At 44.1% G+C, this 19,696-nt stretch overlaps 1 protein-coding gene across 2 annotated transcripts in view; it reads right to left on the reverse strand.

Annotated features, from left to right (window-relative positions):
* Positions 1-1,517: 1,517 nt before the first annotated feature.
* The window catches only part of LOC137619699 (dnaJ homolog subfamily A member 2-like), a 72,495-nt gene continuing 54,316 nt past the window's right edge, over positions 1,518-19,696 (reverse strand). For both annotated transcript variants that reach the window (XM_068349978.1, XM_068349979.1), the window contains 3 exons: positions 19,187-19,346; positions 18,432-18,559; positions 1,518-4,360 (listed from right to left, as the gene is read on the reverse strand). In XM_068349978.1, coding sequence (XP_068206079.1) covers positions 4,184-4,360; positions 18,432-18,559; positions 19,187-19,346 — 465 coding nt within the window. In that variant the 3' untranslated portion in view covers positions 1,518-4,183. The remainder of the gene's footprint in view (positions 4,361-18,431; positions 18,560-19,186; positions 19,347-19,696) is intronic.

Here is a 19,696-nt window from a genome sequence, read left to right on the forward strand (position 1 = left end):
CCAAATCAATTTTGCTAACTACAGGACAAGAGTTTCTATGTTACAACGGAACAAACACACTCTACAGCAAGGAAGACAATATTTCTATGGTATTATTATTACTTGTTAAGCTATAACCCCAAGGCCCCAACAGGAAAATAGCCCAGTGAGGAAAGGAAACAAGGAAAAGTAAAATATTGTAAGAACAGTAACATTAAAATAAATCTTTCATATAAAAAACTATAAAAATTTTAACATAAGCAGAAGAGAAGTAAATAGAAAAGACCATGGTACAGAGGTTAAGGCACTACCCAAGACTAGAGAACAATGGTTTGATTTTGGAGTGTTGTCCTACTAGAAGAGCTGCTTGCCATAGCTAAAGACTCTCTACTACCCTTACCAAGAGGAAAGTAACCACTGAATAATTACAGTGCAGTAGCTAACCCTTTGAGTGAAAAATTGTTTGGTAATCTCAGTGTTGTCAGGTGTATGAGGACAGTGGAGAATCTGTAAAGAATAGGCCAGACTATTCGGTGTACGTGTAGGCAAAGGGAAAGTGAACTGTAACCAGAGAGAAGGATCCAATGTAGTACTGTCTGGCCAGTCAAAGGAGCCCATAACTCTCTAGCGGTAGTATCTCAACAGATTATCTTGGATTACCTATATTAGTCTTTTACAGTAAAGTCCTTAGAGACCGTCGTCGGCGCCCACTCGCGTCCTAGTATTGGGTTCTGTCGTTAGCCATCAGCCTCCTATCTTGAGAAAGAGATGAAGAGGGGTGGAGGAAACGACAGAATGCCAGTAGCTGGGTATATTGTTTTGGGTGGTCGTGGCTTTGCAACGGCCATGCACACACACTTGGCCCACACCGTTTTCACCGTGGCTCAAGACATATGAGACAGACGGCTTCTCCGATGTTGGTTGCATCGGGCTGCCGGGTTCTTGTTATGTCAAGGCCTGCCTTGTTGCCTGCCCGACAGGCATTGCCCTCTTCCGCCGGCGCTGGGCAGCTCCGCCGTTGGGGTCTTGTTTGGTTTGATTTTGGAGTTTTCCTTCTCCTAGCCTTTGCCTATCTTAAATAAAGGAGAAGGCCTATAGGGGGGTCCAGTCTTGGTCTGGTCTCTCAGAACTGGCCTTAGCGGTATGGTTGAGCCTGCCAGGGTGGGTAAACTACCCCACCGCCATTGCCCAGCCCATCATTGAGACGCTCAAGCCCCTCTACTGCAGCAAAGTGCTGGACCATCAGAGACCACACAGCAAATTAACCAAAAACATAAATATCTGAACATGGAACATATTATACCTATCAACATGTATGGTCGTCCTCCTTTTCCAACACTACGCCGTCTTGAAAAGGGAATAATAAAATGAACAACAATGTGTATAACCAGTGGATTCTTATCTTATAAAGTATATCAATAAGGTCTAGCAAGTGGAAATAGTGAAAGTACGGCTACTTATGTGATTAATGATCGAATAAAAAAAATTCATATATTCCTAAAAATCAAATATTAATAAGGCCAAAATAAACAGAGCTAAAGTCCTCTATACATATTTATTATTTTCAAGAAACTAAACACAGTGTGCACACAAGAGATAAGATAGATATATAAAGCAAATATGCTTTACTAGAAAGAAAATTGCTCCTTACCACCCTAAAAATTCCTAACCTAACATTCAGGTAGATAACATATAGAAGGGTTGATAAAAGTGCTTAAAAATGAAAAGTGGTTTTAGGATGATACAGAGCACAACATTCTTTCAAAAATAATATTTGAAACTGTAACAAACTAACAGTAAACAGTTTGCTGCTCAGTTCAAAATCAAGTAGTTCAAGACTGGGCAGAAACTTATTCATTATTAAGCTTCTCCCACCTCTTCTCAAACAACTGTCTGTAATCATGAACGATACGTGAATGCTCTTTGTAAACAATATTGTATAGGAAAAAGAAATTTTGAGAACTTGCTCCACAATGTACTTTACTTTGGCTACTATTAATAAAAATCTGCAACGGCAGCAACTAAACGCCCCTAAAGCCACTAACCACTAATACTGCCAGATTGTGGTGAACTAAATTCCACATACAATAACTTGCCTAATAAATGAGAGGAAATAAGTTTAGACCATCTTTTACATTGATTCATCAAATAGGTCGTATAGAACTCTTAATTCTGCATACTCCTCGTTCTATTATCAAAATGCAACTAATAAAATACACACTTCTCATTGTTGAGCATAAAGTACTGTACATTGAAAATGAAAAAGTTTTTAAATGGAGAAACTACTATTAGCAATTTCTAGTTTACCTGTAACATGAAAGAGAAATTGCAATGTGTGATAAATAAAATACTGTACTTCAACTAATAACGCCAAATACCATGCAAAATGTTGAAACCTTGCAGTTTTACAAGTAACGTAAAAGCCTGGTACATATCTTTCTATCACAAACCCCTAAATTGTTTTGTCATTGGCTACAAGAACATTCTTTTACTGTATTTACATTCAAATAGATACCACCTAAAGCTTCATATTTTACAGTTGACAACTTTATGCATTTGAATGATAAAACAGTTACCACCTTATAAATAAAGTACATTAAAAAATCAAATATAATTCAATATATACCAAAAAAAAAACAGAATTCTAAAATTGAGTTTGAATAATGCCATAGTACTTAAATTATTAATAGAATGCAAAACAAAGACTGAACTTCAATTGGTGTTTTACCCATCAATTTCCAACCAAACTCCCTTGACATTTCTTTCTTCACTTTGGCAATATCTCGATGCGAGCTTACATACACTGCTCCTTGATAGTCTGCTTTACTCATACAGTTACCTCAAAATAAGAGTCCTTCATCCTCACTTAGACTATCTCAACCTTCCTGTAATAAATACTGACTTGAAACTTGGACACGCATGCAGTGATCAGTTACACTTTGCATTGCCTTTTGAATATTGCTTACCTGTATCAAGCAGGGCAAAACTGACGTTAGCCTCACATATAGGAAAGTACACTGCAACCTAACAGAGAAAGCCCAATTCACCAAGTTAAGTTTTATCTATCAAGCATTCACAAATATTTTCACTGGTCACGATTAGTTGTTCAAACTGTACATTTAATTTACTGAATGTACATTTTCTCTATTTCATCAATTGTATATCCACATTGTGAGGTTTTCATAATACAAATCTGATTAAAACATGAAAAAGCAGACTGATTTACAATCTAATGAAAAGCTAACTTATATAAGCTTTCATACATAAGGAATGTTAATATGGCTATATATAGACAAAAAATATATACAAATACAGTACGTACATTTATTTGCAAAACGTGAAAAGAGAAACTACAGCATCATGTATGTGAGTCAGGTATGAATTCTCCCTTTTGTTTTACAGAATTGGTTTTGTCCAAATTAGGAGATTTTGGTATCATGGGATCTTTCTACAAAAAAATATATCCCTTCCCCCCCCCAAAAAAATGACATCCTAAACCTGGATAAAACTTCAATATAAGAAAAAATAAATGAGGAAATATAAAATGTAACATGTCATTTACCATAGACCAGGTAACAATAGCCTCTTTATTCGTGCAGAACTGTAAAAATACTTTGATGGTGCTTTGACATTTATGGAATTGGCAATCCCTTTTCCTAATAAAGTGACCAACTAAAAATGTTAGTGATATTAGGCAAGGGGATACTACAGAGAGACCTATAGATGCAAAACATGACCAGTTACAGCCTCATCTCAAACCTTAAGAGCATATACAAGCAGCAATTCACAAAATTATAATACCTGCCAGGATTACATTTGCTCACATTAATAAATTACTTCAGACTTTACAATTACTTAGAGAAAGGAAAACAATGGACTACTTTTCCAAACTACATTTTCAGCAGATCATGTCTCAACAATTATACAATGCGACATCCGGTAACATTCTAATCCCATCGGCAGAAGATTAAATTTCAATGAAACAAGCTGGAAACCAAAAAACTATTGATACAGATTACAAACGATCTTAGATGCACTAAAACTTATATGCATAAATTCCCTTTACCTTTCATGATACTATCGGCATATTCCACAAATTACAAAAGGCATGTGAAATATGGACTTAGCTTGGGAACTCACTGTTAGCTTCACATGACTAAAGGGGCTTCAACCATTGCTGTATCATAATAGAACTTCATACACACTACTGATGAGCACATTGTACATGTTGACCCATGTGAGGATGATCATCATCCTCATCATGCGCATGTCCACGGGGTCCACCAGTCCCGTGTCCTTCAAATTCAGTCATATTAACCTCCTCAGCCTCTGCAGGAATTGGGGCTGCAGCAGGTCTACCACCAAGAAGTTTTTCCAATTCCTACGAAAAACAAGAATAAAATACGAGTCCTTAGAAATGCTGTAACAGTTTTAAAAATGATTGATTTCATAGGAATTTAGATCTACTATTAAAAAAAAGCTCTAGTTTTTCCTCCATCCAGTGACCAAGTAAACCAATAAATGAAGACGGTAATATGTAATATACATTGCAGTAAATAATTCAGAGCATAATAGCAGACCTAAACCTTGAGTAAACAGATTCACGCATCATTTAACCCATAATTTAATTTTCTTGCAATTCTTACACAATCCTCCATTATAAAAGATGTACAGTAGTTCTTACCACATCATACTCTATTATTATAATAATTATCATCATTATTATTATCATCAACAGTATTATTACTATTATTATTAATTGCTAAGAAGCAACCCTAGTTGGAAAAGCAGAATGCTATAAGCTTGAGGGCTCCGCAACAAGGAAAATAGCCCAGTGGGGGAGGAAATAAGGAAACAAGAAAGTAATTGACAATTAAAATAAAATATTTTAAAATCAGTGACTACTAAACAAATCTTTAATATATAAACAATAAAAACTTTACAAAAACAAGAGGAAGAGAAACAATATACAATAGTGTGCCCAAGTATATCCTCAAGCAAGAGAACTCTAACCCAAGTCAGTGAAAGACTATGGTACAGAGGCTATGGCACTATCCAAGAAATAGAGAACAATGGTTTGATTTTGGAATGTCCTTCTAGAAGAGCTACTTACCATAGCTAAAGAATACCTTCTACCCTTACCAAGAGGAAAATACAGTAATTCCTCACCTATCCCAGTTAATGGGGACCCGAACCAACCGCGATAGGTGAAAAACCGCGAAGTAGGTTCCCTCCCTATTTTTGGAATACGTACATTTTTTGGTGTAAATGTACATGTATATATAATAAGTGTATATTAAACCTATAAATGCATATGTTATCATTAGAACATTAAAGAATCATGTAAATAAATATTGATAATACATACATACATACAAACATATACCAAAGTACTTCCCCCCATTTTGGGGGGTAGCCGACATCAAACAAATGAAACAGAAAAGGGGACCTTTCCTCTCTACGTTCCTCCCAGCCTGACAAGGGACTCAACCGAGTTCGACTGGTACTGCTAGGGGTGCCACAGCCCACCCTCCCCCTTTATCCACCACAGATGAAGCTTCATAATGCTGAATCCCTTACTGCTGCTACCTCCGCGGTCATACAAGACACCGGAGGAAGCAGCAGGGCCTACCGGAACTGCGTCACAATCACTCGCCATTCATTCCTATTTCTAGCACGCTCTCTTGCCTCTCTCACATCTATCCTCCTATCACCCAGAGCTTCCTTCACTGATAATATACTGTAAATTATATACTGTACATAAAATAAAGTACTGTTCAAAACATATCAAATCTAATGTCTTTTCAAGTATATTAGTTGCCCTAAGTACGGTGCCTGATGATAAACGTAACCAAACCATATTTAACTTACATTTTATTAACAATTTCATAATAAATAGCTTATTTAAGCAAAAATTCCATATCAACATTGAAATCAACTTTTAACTATACGAGTCCAGCTGACAAAATGTAAACAAAAGTTGTGGTTACGTTCTCTGCAATCTATCTTTCTCTAACCTTTTGATAATTTCAATTGTAGTGTTAATGATGGTATATTAAAGCATTTTTGTTTATTACAGTACATGTAAAAGTTTTATTTGTTCCGGCGTAGATACAAACCCTCCACTATTTATAGGGTATACTTTCGGCGTAGCTGACAGACGAGCCATGATAATTTTAGCAGGGGATAACTACCCCATCCGCTAGTTAGCGGGTAGGGGGTGGGGTAGACTGGATACCCAGCTCACTCGCACCTCTCGGCTGAGTAACCACTTCACTAGAGGATGTAGAGGACGTTTAGGAGCCATTTTCAAGGGCCTCACAAGCACTATTTAACACTAAAAAGCACAAGAAAACAGCTAAAAGTTCCATGCGGCAAGACTAAGCAACACAAGCGAAGCGAGAGAACAATGAATGCAGTCTCCCTTGGCGGGGCGCACGGCAGGGAAAGATGCTGGGTAAAGCGTCTTGGCCAATCAGCTTGTGAGATTCTGGAGCCGAGATGGCCAGCGAATCAGAGAGGTGGATTTTGAGTTGCACGGCAGCTCTGTGTTGACACCTGATGTTCTACTGTACTTTCTGCCTTCTGCTAGCGCCCGCGTAACTCTCGCAGCATTTTTTCTAATTTTTGATGAATATTTCTGAAAAGCCGCGATGCACTGAGACCGCGAAACTTGAGCCGCAAAATGGCGAGGGATTACAGCTACTGAATAATTACACTGCAGTAGTTAACCGCTTGAGCCAGAAAAAATTGTTTGGTAATCTCAGTGTTGTCAGGTGTATACAGACTATAGTCTAACCAGCAGTTCAACATCATCTCTTTTGATTAGTTAATTGGTAATGGAATTTACTCTTGAGTGATATAACAACGTTTACATAGTGACTCAAGAAGTTGCATACAAAAACTAAAGTCAATGCATATGTCACATTTTTATGTTATCAAATTGCACTGGGACACCAGTTTATGCGAGAGACTTTAAGCACATTTATCATGTGTATGGAGCCAAACCACATATTTGAGTATATAGTTTAATCACAACATTTGTATATAGAATGAAAAGTAATGAGCATCTGTTTGCACTACCCCGAGGGAAACAAGATATTACATTCCTATACCAACTATGGTGCACATGAGCAACCGCTCTTTGGAATCCATTACTTAACCCTCTTACCCCCAGGCTATTTGGAAATTTCCAACCCTTAACCCCCAGGGGGTTATTTTTTCCCCAGCATATTTTTTTTAAATTGCTCTAACAGCCTTAATTTTTGTCATAGAGAGGTCAGGTTGGTCTCATTCTCTTGGAAAATGCCTGAATTTTCTCAAAAAATTATAAAAAATATGAAAAATGACAAATTCGAAGATAATTTGTATTTTTCCTAACCATACAAACCTTAGCTATTTACAAAGGGTTATTACTTTTAGCGTAGCTGAAATGGCGAGCCATTAGAATTTAACGAGGGTGTATTACCCCCGCGCTAGTTAGCGGGGGGGTAGGGGAGTGGTAGCTAGCTACCCCTCCTCCCTCTCACACACAGGTGAATACTCACTTTCACTTAGAGGTAGGACTTGTCTTGGGGGACAGGGCTGGCGGGCAAATATGTGTAAATAGCTAAGGTTTGTATGGTTAGGAAAAATACAAATTATCTTCGAATTTGTCATTTGTTCCGTAACCGAAATACAAACCACGCTATTTACAAAGGGTGACTTATCCCTTAGGAAGGGTGGAAAGTCCCCAGCCATACTGGCTTTGGCTTTACCCGGGGACTCAGAATCCGAGTGAGTCGCACTCGAGAAAAGGAGTCCCTGCACCTCACAAGTTCCTTGCACCGCAAGGAACCATGTGGCCTACGTAAGCTTGTGTGTGAAGGAAGAAGTGTGACCCGTCCTAGGCAGTTGACCTGGAGTTCCAGAAGGAACTCTGGGTTAGGACGTTCCCAATACCACCTCGTCAGGGTATGGGGGACGCGACAGTATTGACTCAATACTCGGAACACAAGGAAGCATGGTTTACCTGCAGAGGTTCGAGGTCAGCTATGCAGAGACCAGGATGCTGCTTCCCCGTAGAGGGGATGATGAAGAAAGAAGTAAGGGCCAGACATACTTCTTTCGTTCATGCAGACTAAAACCTGATAACAATGCCCTCAACCTTCTGCTACCTGTCCAAAAAGGAGCCTGAGGTTAGACCAGCTGTTGTGTAGCCACCACAGAGCGATAGAAAACGTATCGAGACTCCTGTGGGTCACGCCCTGCAGGAAGCGGGCTGCGAAGGTCATCAGACGCTTCCAGACTCCAGCTTGTAGCACCTGCGTCACAGAGTAGTATTACTCGAAGGCGAGGGACGTTGCGATGTATCCAACATCGTGCTGTAGGGCGACGTGACGGGGGAGGGTCTGAAGACAGGTCGAGATGAATGTCCTTGAGTCCGGGCTGAAGAGGTATACTGGTGACTCTCCCCCCATGTCCTCCTTGTGTTCCCAAATCGGCTGCAACTGAGGCCAAACTGCAGCTGTTCCCAGCGCTAACCTCTCGATTCCTGTACTGGCAAGAAAGAGAAGGTCTTGGGACATCAGACACAGAATGGAGACTCAAAATCTTGAATGAATCGGACCGAAGGGTCGGGACCCTCAGATTCTGAGTCTAGCCAACAACTCAGGAGCGAGCCTGAATGTTGCCTTCCCCTCTTCCTTAGAAAGGGGGGGGAGTAGTAAGAGACCAAGAAGATTGCTTACACACTGGCCGTGGCCAGAGTGAGCAGAAGACCCAAGGCGGAATACAATCCGAGGCCTGTCATAAAAGGGTCTTGAGAAGATCTCTTAAAGGACTAAAAGTCCGAGCCATGCTCCAAGTTGGAGGTCTTCCTCCGACTAGGGCAGGGACGATCGTAGCTTCGCATGAGCGAGGATAGATCCAGCGGGCAGGAAAAAGTTATTCCTTTAAGCCTGAAGGTCAGGGAAAGGCTGAGCGACAGGCTTCATTGCCAAGAGCGGAAGGAGTTTCCTCCCGCCGAAAGGCAATAAGACCGTTATTGCTGGAGAAGAGGCCTCACGGGAAGAGGTATATCTCCCACGGCACCAACCACCTTAGACTCTTCACTTTGCCTGGGAGACCCCTGTGGATGACTATCGCAGATGACGCGACCTCCGTACCGCGACTGTAGCGGGTTGTCTCTTCTAGAGGAGGAAGCGTAGTGTCTCCAGGCATGAAGCCGAAGCGACGTCCCGGTTCGGGAGAGATGTCGCAGTGTGGTTGCTTGAGTAGTCTGCGCCGTGGGAGAAGCTCTCCCGGGAGTTCCGTCAGGGGAAGCAGAGGGTCCAGAAACCGTTCTGCACATATTCCCAGTGGAGCTCTCCCATTGAAAGGTTGACAGACAGCCTGGTTTTGTTGAGACCCATTGTCCGCAGACAAAAAGGAGGGAAGACGCAGGCGTCGAAGTTGTCCCACCATCACCGGAATGCATCTTGCCAGAGTCTCGGGGTCTGAGACTGGGGGGAAAACTAGCGGAAGCTTGAGGTTCCAAGCTGTCGCGATCAGGTCCCCCAGACCAGCACTTGCTGGTTACCCAAGGTCAAAGACCCTTAGGTACACTCTCTCTATGAGGCTCTGCTCGGATAGTCTGAGAGAAACATTCCCCTGCCTGGAATGAGAGAGCCGATGGTGGAATTGAGAGAATCTCAATCATCCCGGTATCTCTACTGCAAGATGTGAAGGTGTGAAAATGCGTCCCCTGCTGGTTAGCATGAAGTCGACACGCAACGGGGCGACTTGGCAGGAGCGGTAGGATCTGAAGAGGGGCCAGACTAAGGCCCTTAAGCCTGCCTGAATGATGGAGAGGTATCCTTCAGGTCTTGACCATAGGCCTGGACCGGAACATGCCCCCCCCCCTTTCCTTTGACGAGTCCGAGAACCGCATCAAGAATGTGGGGAAAGGACGAGAATATCCACTACCATCAAGAGGCTCCATAGGTCAACACCCATTGCAGGTTTAATAGTTCCGCTGGTCCCATAGGGCCAGGGAGTCCGGTTAAACATTGCCTGAAGCCACCGGAACTTGGATCGCCCCACATGGAACTTATCCTGAGGCGACCGTTCGGACTATAAACGGGTCAATGAGGAAAGAAGAACTAGGAAACGTTTCAAGGTAGGGCTGAAAACTCTGCTTGACTGAGAACAGGTACTGCGACTCTCCTCAGTCTTGCCACAGTCAACCGAAAGGAAGGCTCGGAGGATGTGGTAACAGAATCTGGCGTCCCCAGGTGGTCACCCATCCAAGTACCGACGTTGCTTAACCTCGCTGGACGGACGAGAAGCGGGGTTTCCAACGTGGTAAGGCGGTTGACTCAATATCATGGCCAGATACTCCAGATGTTGAGGCAGAGGAAGAGAAGGCTCCAAGCAAAATACCATGAGCCCACACTCATGGTCAGCATTCGGAAGCTTTTCCCGGCGCTGAAGAAGGTCGAAACCCGAGCCTACCGGAGTTGACCAGCCCTCCAAACAGCAGAGGAGGCGGAAGTCTGCACCTGAGCGGCCAAGAGGAAGGCAGGGAGAGTTCTCTGGGGAAACAAACCTGCTATGCCACGGCGGGATAGCCACACTGCATCATAAGCAGGAATACTTGCAGTTTAGGCTGAATTCGACGAGCACCCTGGAAGATGGATGGAATGGAAACTGAAAGTACCCGTCCTTCCGATCCAGGGTTAAAGGAGTCCTGTCGCCTCGTTACCAGTCTGATCGATTCTGCTGGTCTACGCTGGCCAAAGTTTGTTCGACAAACTTGATCAGGGCTGAGAGGTCGACTATGGACATCCCCTCTCAGATCCTTCCTTACAAGAAAGGATCGACTGAGGGGGCCGGGGGTGAAGCCGTCGATGATCCTAAGGAAGACCTTCGCCTAAGGTATGGATCATTCTGCCCAACCGGGCAACTCTGCTGATGCTATGGCATAGAGGTTCAGAGACACTGAATTCGCTGACAGAGACGGCAGGCGCGATATCCTTGGCTACTCACAGAGATTGTGCGGGAATGGGCATCGGGAAGCTGTCATTCGGATGAGTAACCTTAAGCATCCTCCCAGCGAAAAAACCTGCAATCCTAGAGTTCGTGAACTCCTTTTAGGACTATGCCCCCCCGGGGGAGTCTCCCGTGCCATCTGTTCCTGACAGGAGGAAACTGCAATTGGACACCTTGTCCCAGTTGTCGTAGCCGATAACTTAGGCCGACGTGGTTGAAAGAAAAGGGAGCTGGAGCCCTGCAGAGTCTGGAAGAAAGCGCCTTGGAGGAGTGAAACCGGAAGTCGATTTACTCCGCACAGCAGATGTTTAAGTCTCTGTCCTTGGGCAAAGACAAAACTCTTCTCAAGGATGGAAGGGTGTCTGAGGTCGTTGACCTCCACAGATGAGACACCCGAAGGAAGCCTTCAGTCAGTGCGTCCAGATGGTACAACATCGAGCTTGTCCGCAAGTAGATACTTAACGACGAAAGGCCAAGGTGCCTGAGCTCGAGAGGAGGAAAGTACCCTTGATCTTCCTGTAGCTTCCTTGAACCAAACCTCGGGCCGTAACCGAGGAGGGAAAGAACCTGGTAAGCTCCCAGAGGAAGAGGTAAGCAGTCACCCCTTGTCCGATGGAGAAATCTTTAACGGAAAGCCCCCCCGCCAAAAATCCTTCCAGGGCGGGAGAAGGAGAGAGTACTCGTGCAGGAGAGGGGACCCTCGAGACCGACCTCTTGGGAACCAACTTCGCCCTGGGGGAAGTCACCACGAAGTCCACTCCTCTCTTTCTCTTCAGCGTAGGAGAGACAGCCGCTGGTTTGTTACCCTGGCCGGTGAGTGCTGGTTTCATAACCCTCATTAACGCCCGTGCCAGCGGATCAAACCATGTCTGCTGCTCCAAGGACACAGAGTCCGAAATCCTCGCTAAGGTGAAAGGGATCGGGCGATCCTTTGGAGAGGACACGACGGTTCCTGCCTGAAAAGAAGGTGGGAAGAATGCTGTACTGACCTGTCTTCGTCCTGCACTACCAACCTGTGCTTGGATGGAGGTGATCCCGAGTGCCGCCTAGGAGCACGCGTCCCTGCTGCTACCACCGGCTGTGGAATTCGCCGCGAACTATGGTCGCGCGAGGGCGAACGGTCGCGCAAAGGCGAATGGTCGCGCGGGCGCACAGGCGAGTGGTCGCGCGGGCGCGCAGGCGAGCGGTCGCGAGGGCGCGCAGGCGAGCGATCGCGCGGGCGCGCAGGCGAGCGATCGCGCGGGCGCGCAGGCGAGCGATCGCGCGGGCGCGCAGGCGAGCGATCGCGCGGGCGCGCAGGCGAGCGATCGCGCGGGCGCGCAGGCGAGCGATCGCGCGGGCGCGCAGGCGAGCGATCGCGCGGGCGCGCAGGCGAATGGGCGTGACGGCGAGGGATCGTGCTGCCGCGTAGGTGAAGAAGATCGCTGGCGGTAAGCGATGGCGAGCAGCATGTGTAGGTGAATGATCGCGTGATAGGGTGCGATGGTGATCAGCATCCGCAAGAGGGCGAGCGTTCAGAGTTGTGCGATGATGAGCAGCATGCGTAAGCGGGCAATCGTGCAGGGTTGTGCGATGGCGAGCAGCATGCGCAGGTGAATGATCGCGTGAAAGGGTGCGATGGTGATCAGCATCTGCAGGAGGGCGATCGTTCAGGGTTGTGCGATGAGGAGCAGCATGCGTAAGCGGGCAATCGTTCAGGGTTGTGCGATGGCGAGCAGCATGCGCAGGTGAATGATCGCGTGAAAGGGTGCGATGGTGATCAGCATCTGCAGGAGGGCGATCGTTCAGGGTTGTGCGATGAGGAGCAGCATGCGTAAGCGGGCAATCGTTCAGGGTTGTGCGATGGCGAGCAGCATGCGCAGGTGAATGATCGCGTGAAAGGGTGCGATGGTGATCAGCATCCGCAAGAGGGCGATCGTTCAGGGTTGTGCGATGAGGAGCAGCATGCGTAAGCGGGCAATCGTTCAGGGTTGTGCGATGGCGATCAGCATCCGCAGTTGAGGGTCGCGCGATGGCGATCAGCATCCGCAGTTGAGGGTCGCGCGATGGCGATCAGCATCCGCAGTTGAGGGTCGCGCGATGGCGATCAGCATCCGCAGTTGAGGGTCGCGCGATGGCGATCAGCATCCGCAGTTGAGGGTCGCGCGATGGCGATCAGCATCCGCAGTTGAGGGTCGCGCGATGGCGATCAGCATCCGCAGTTGAGGGTCGCGCGATGGCGATCAGCATCCGCAGTTGAGGGTCGCGCGATGGCGATCAGCATCCGCAGTTGAGGGTCGCGCGATGGCGATCAGCATCCGCAGTTGAGGGTCGCGCGATGGCGATCAGCATCCGCAGTTGAGGGTCGCGCGATGGCGATCAGCATCCGCAGTTGAGGGTCGCGCGATGGCGATCAGCATCCGCAGTTGAGGGTCGCGCGATGGCGATCAGCATCCGCAGTTGAGGGTCGCGCGATGGCGATCAGCATCCGCAGTTGAGGGTCGCGCGATGGCGATCAGCATCCGCAGTTGAGGGTCGCGCGATGGCGATCAGCATCCGCAGTTGAGGGTCGCGCGATGGCGATCAGCATCCGCAGTTGAGGGTCGCGCGATGGCGATCAGCATCCGCAGTTGAGGGTCGCGCGATGGCGATCAGCATCCGCAGTTGAGCTAGTAGCTGGCGAACCATGTTCCTTCAGAAGTGTTGGAGAACGTTGGCGTGCCAGCTGTAACACACATGGGCGATCCGGAGATCGCTGGCGAGCTGATGATCGCTGACGAGCTGACGATCGCTGGCGAGCTGATGATCGCTGACGAGCTGATGATCGCTGACGAGCAGAAGGCTACGCGTGGAAGCCTGCGCAAAGAAGAGTCCTTGACCCCGACCTGAACCGAAGTTCTAGATCGCGAGGGCGAACGTGGGCGCACAGGGCACGTAACAGGAACCGCAGGGAAGATCATCTTGAAAGCGCTGACGAACAGGAGAGCGCTGACGAACAGAAGGGCGCGCAGGGAAACCCTGACACGCAAGGGAAGAACCCCCGTGGGGGCAACCCTTTGCCCCGAAGGGATCGTTGTCCGCCGGGAGACTGATGTCCGTCGGAAGACCGCTGTCCGTCGGGAAGACCGTTGTCCGTCGGGAAGACCGTTGCCCGTCGGGAGACGAGATTAGACTGCTGTCCATCTGCACCAAGACGGAAGATCGAGAAAAAGAAGTTGTAGGCTGCAAACGGAGATTCAAAAAGGCGCCTCAAGCACCCTTATAGGGAGATGAGAGGCCCTTACGACGAGGCGGACGGAGGGCCTTACGGCGAGGGAGGCCAACAGCAACAGCAACAGAAGAAACCTCCGAAGAGGAGTCTCTATGAGTGTACTCTCTCGCGAACGACAGAGAAACACTTCGTGGAAGAGACTGGTCAGCCAGTGACCTAAAAGGGGCAATCCTCCGAAGAGGAGCCCCTGCAGTTGCCCAGCCCCTTGAGCGAAACTGCAGGTGCGACCGCTCAGCACCAAGAGCATAGTCGCACGAAAAAAAAGGCAAGAGAAGAACCCCCCAAAAGAGGAAAAGCTCAAGCCTGGACAGGAAAAAAAACTTCCCTCGGAAGGAAAGTTATCCGCCCAAGGAGGCAAGCCTCCTGACTGTTCTAAAATGAACTGGAGAGCTGTCCGTCGACACGGGAGTACTACCAGTAGAAGGAGACACGCCCCTGACGACAATACAAGGGGGGAGGCAGCAACAGCCGAATCCCCAGGACTCAACCAGACAGCTCACACCGTTGCTATATTACAGAAACGAACTAGATCGGTAACTGTAAAAAAATAAAACAAATAATATTAGTACACATTCATTCCCCCGGGAAGGCTCCGAAGAGGAATCCCGAGGAAAAGGAACAAGAATTACACAACAGGCACGTGCCCTCACAACCACTTACACTCGCGGAAGGAGAGCTGTAACCAAAACAGAATTATAACAATTATAATTATGTAACTATGTAATTATGTAATTTAAAAAAAGAATGAACACTAAAGAAAAAAACGAAAACCCCGAAAGGAATCGTTCTACAAGCTGAAAAATTAACAACTACAATTAGATTCATAAACTAATTGAGACAAAATGTACGGCGTAGCAACCCCACCCACACGGGAAGGAAGCTACAAGGGCGTAGTAAAACATAGTAAAAGGGTGAACGACCTCAAGAGAGAGAGAGAGAGAAAGACCGAAGTCAAACTCGATCGCAACCCATAAAATTAGGCCGTGGTGGCCTAACTGCCGAGGCCTCCACGTAGATATCGTACACTACACACACACATCTGAAAAGGAAACTTACTTATTTCTATACTCAAATATATATACAAACATGAAAACATGTTTACATATATATTGAGTAAAAGAAAAGTAAGCGATTAAGTAAAGACAAAACAGACAATGGCTGCCAAGCGAGGACCAAGACAGAGACGTCTGTCACAGTCCGAGCCAAAAGTGAAAGTGAGTATTCACCTGTGTGTGAGGGGGAGGAGGGGTAGCTAGCTACCACTCCCCTACCCCCCCGCTAACTAGCGCGGGGGTAATACACCCTCGTTAAATTCTAATGGCTCGCCATTTCAGCTACGCTAAAAGTAATAACCCTTTGTAAATAGCGTGGTTTGTATTTCGGTTACGGAACAAAAAAAATTTTTATAGCATTTTTTTGCAAGGACGTACCGGTACGTCCATGGGGGTAAAGGGATGGCTTTTGTGAAACGTACCAGTACGTCCTTTGGGGGTAAAAGGGTTAAATAATAAATAATGATGCTAAGAAAAGACCCACCCACTCCCAACTGTTTGAGTTGGAAAACAATGGCCATGATTAACACTTTCAACGGAATCACCAAAATCAAGACCAAACTTACAAACTTTCTTACCATGTCAAGGGATTCCAGTACAGCATTGGAAATTGTAAGAAAGGCATCACATACTCCAATGCCTAATTAGTTTAGCTTTTTAGTTCCATGAAATTTAAGTGCCCTTACTGGAACTTGATGCTTATGAAGGTGTAGACCCAAAGGGTATTCTTTTTTTCTTTAAGACAGGTGATCCCTTTCTTTTTTCCAAGTTAGGAAGAAGAGGTTCTTTTATCATTTGTTGGAAAATTGGCAATATTACGCCTCTGGGTAAATGTGTTTGTAGTAGCTCTAGCCCTGCTGATTAACTCACAATTTCCACTATTCCATGATCACCTTTCGGCACAACATCTAAACAGGTATGTTGATGGTAATCCTCTTTCCCCTAATTTCCAGTGCTCTGGAGCATGTGATGCCTATCTTACAATCTCCAATGTTGTACAGAAATCTTGATTGTGGTCAGAAAGTTAATACGATTGATCTCGACTAAAGTCCTGCCTTTGACTCTGTTAATCATGAGGCCCTTGATTTGAAATTCAAACAGATGAGAAATAGTAGGTCTTTTCTTAAAATCAATATTGAATTTCTAAGTAATAAATTGCATGGAAGTAGTAGTTGATGGGCATCCATAGTGACATTGAGATGTAATATCTGGTGTTCCTTAGGGTAGTGTTTTCGGCCCGTTACTTTTCATACTATATATGCATGTGGGGTTTGGCCTAGGAAGCAAGCTCATTGCATATGCAGATGATACTACTCGCTTTGCATTCATTCCATCTGAATGTAGACCTATGGTTACAAAAACCCTTAATAGAGATCTAGCTATAATTAGTTCATGCTTCAAATTAAGGGACATGAAGTTGAACACTAAAATAATTCAAAGTATGTCGAGGACAGTGGCTCCTCAACATCAAGAGTACAATTTTGCATTTACGATGTCTAACTATATAAAACCCATTTAAAATTTTAGGTGCGATTCTTGAATGGAAATTTAATTTTAACCCTTTTACCCCCGGGGTATTTGGAAATTTCCAACCCTTAACCCCCAAGGGGTTATTTTCTTCCCAGCACATTTTGCAGTATATTTTTTTAAATTGCTCTAACAGCCTTAATTTTTGTCATAGAGAAGTCAGGTTGGTCTCATTCTCTTGGAAAATGCCTGAATTTTCTCAAAAAATTATAAAAAATATGAAAAACAAATTTTTATAGCATTTTTTTGCAAGGACGTACCGGTACGTCCATGGGGGTAAAGGGATGAGTTTTGTGAAACGTACCAGTACGTCCTTTGGGGGTAAAAGGGTTAAGAAACACATTAGTCTATTTAGCCTTCAACTGCACAAAAATTGGGTTAATTGGGAAAGTCTTAAGATATCCGAAGATCAGTCACACTTTATGAAATGTTTTAATTTTCATTTTACTTTGTTTTGAGTGTTATTTGCTTGTCTTTTGTCTTCAGTTGCAGACTCTCATCATATTTTGTTAGACAGAAACTCTAAGTCTTTTCAATTTCATATTCCTTAACTGGATGTCAATCTTTGGCACCACCCTTTAGTTAGTTCTTTATGCATTGCTACATAAGATTTTTGATAATTCAGATCATAATCTCCACTCTGATCTTCACAGACTGTGCCATCCAGAATGTAATACTAGCAATGCAGTTAATTCTAACAGTCATGACTTCTCCATTATGAGACAAGTTTTATTCAAGCTGTGACCAAATTGTGGAATGATCTTTCTAATCAAGCAATTGAATCAATGGAACTTCAGAGGTTCCAATTTTTTGTAAATGTTTTTATGTTGAGCGAGTTGACATGTATCATTTCATAGTTTACAGTATATATGATTGATAACATTTATTTATTTATATATAGTACATTTGCTATTACCTTATTTCCTTTCCTCACTGGGTTACGTTCCCTGTCAGAACCCTTAGGCTTGTAGCATTGTGCTTCTCCAAACAAGGTTGTAGCATGGCTAGTAATAATAATATCAACAGTAATACTAAGTTGCTCGAGGGTCACCACTTTGTTGAGAATGTATTAGGCTATAGGAGCAGAGCTCATTCTCAATCTTTCATAGTCTCCAATCACTTCAGTTGCTCCAATTCTGTAGGTGAGGAGAGTCATTGCTCTTAAGAATTGGGTGATCAAAATCAAACCTTTATTGTATAAGGGCCATCCTCCAGAATTCAATCAGGACATTATCACCCAGGAACTTCCCCCAATTATGGGGGGTAGCCGAGATAAAAAAAAATGAAACAAAAAAGGGGACCTCTCCTCTCTACGTTCCTCCCAGACGTTATAAGGTGGGTAAATTAGAGTAAGTAGTTTACCAAATTAAGTTGGTGGTAAGTAGTTTACCAAATTTAGTTGGTAAGTAGTTTACCAAATTTAGTTGGTAAGTAGTTTACCAAATTTAGTTTACAACCTTTTTTTCCACGTTATCTAGGTCCAAGTTATGAAGAAAATCTAAAATAGCACCTCCCACAGGTCCCAGCAAAATGTAAAGTGCTAAGAATTCAGAGGTCGGGCAACTACTACTACAATACTTTTAAGTATGATGCACGAATCAAAACAGACTTACCTTTAATTTTCCCTCGTTAGTGAAGTAGTTATCAGGGAATCCTATTTCAAAACGTATATATAAATCTCCTTTCTGATACGGATTCTTGCTCATTGGCATACCTTCGCCAAGTACTCCACGCACACAACCTTCAATGAGAGGATATTGCATTACTTACTAATACAACTATTCATACAAATTCTTATACAATCCTACTAGTTTTACACATTACCATTTAAAACAGTGGTTCCCAAACTGGGGGGCGCGCCCCACTAGGGGGGCGTGAAGTCATCTGCTCGAAATTACTTGTTTAATAGAATAATAAAATCATTAAAAGAACAAATATCTGTCATTGCATACATGCATCCATCTCACTAAATTTGACCAGAAATTATGCCTTAGTCTCATAAGTATTTCCAAATATTATATGCCATGTTTTCAAATTATCTATTCTTAAAATTGCAACTCAATTTTGCCAATTTGCTAATGTTCAAACTTTTTTTCGCTCACTTTGAACCAAATGTTTCATTTTTAGTTACTGGAATGTACTATTATTTGTTTGAGTGGCTTTCATTATTAAAATGTAATACAAACAGAAATCTGTTTTCCCGTACAATGCTAGGAAATAAATGTAAGAATCATTTCATATAAAAAAAAGAGAGTGGGGGGGGGCGTACAGGTTTGGGAACCAGTGATTTAAAATATCAGGATGCAGTAACCATCATAAACTGGCTTTTATGTTCAGTGTAGTCTATAAATCCTCTCTTCAAACTTACCTGGTTCTAAAACTGATCCAGGGGGATGTTTAATACACAAATTCCTGCCATCTAAATGTTTAACCACCATGCTAAATCCACACAAGGCCTCTGTCAATGATACTGTGTACTTCATCAGCAAGTCGGATCCATTACGTTGGAATGTCTCGTGAGGTTTTTCCTGTGAATAGTCAATATATACAGTATCATCAAAATATTCCAATAAATATGAGGTATGCATATAATTCCCAACATCAAACTGAATATCTTTTATCTTTCAAATTGATCACAAAGTCAAAAGAAAATATAAGATATGTTCCAGAACTTTTGCAATATCATTAACAGGATTGTAAGAGTTATACTTTTGTAAAGAGAAACTTGTAAACCAAGTATATGAAACACTCATGGAAGGATGTACAGTACATATCCTTGAATATATAATCAAGCATGATGTAAATATAAAAACACAACATATACTACTGACCCTTTTAATATTTATACAGTACACAAACTAAAAGTAGTTCTACATTA

The sequence above is a fragment of the Palaemon carinicauda genome, chromosome 26 (assembly GCF_036898095.1).
Source record: "Palaemon carinicauda isolate YSFRI2023 chromosome 26, ASM3689809v2, whole genome shotgun sequence".
Taxonomy (NCBI): Eukaryota; Metazoa; Arthropoda; class Malacostraca; order Decapoda; family Palaemonidae; genus Palaemon; species Palaemon carinicauda.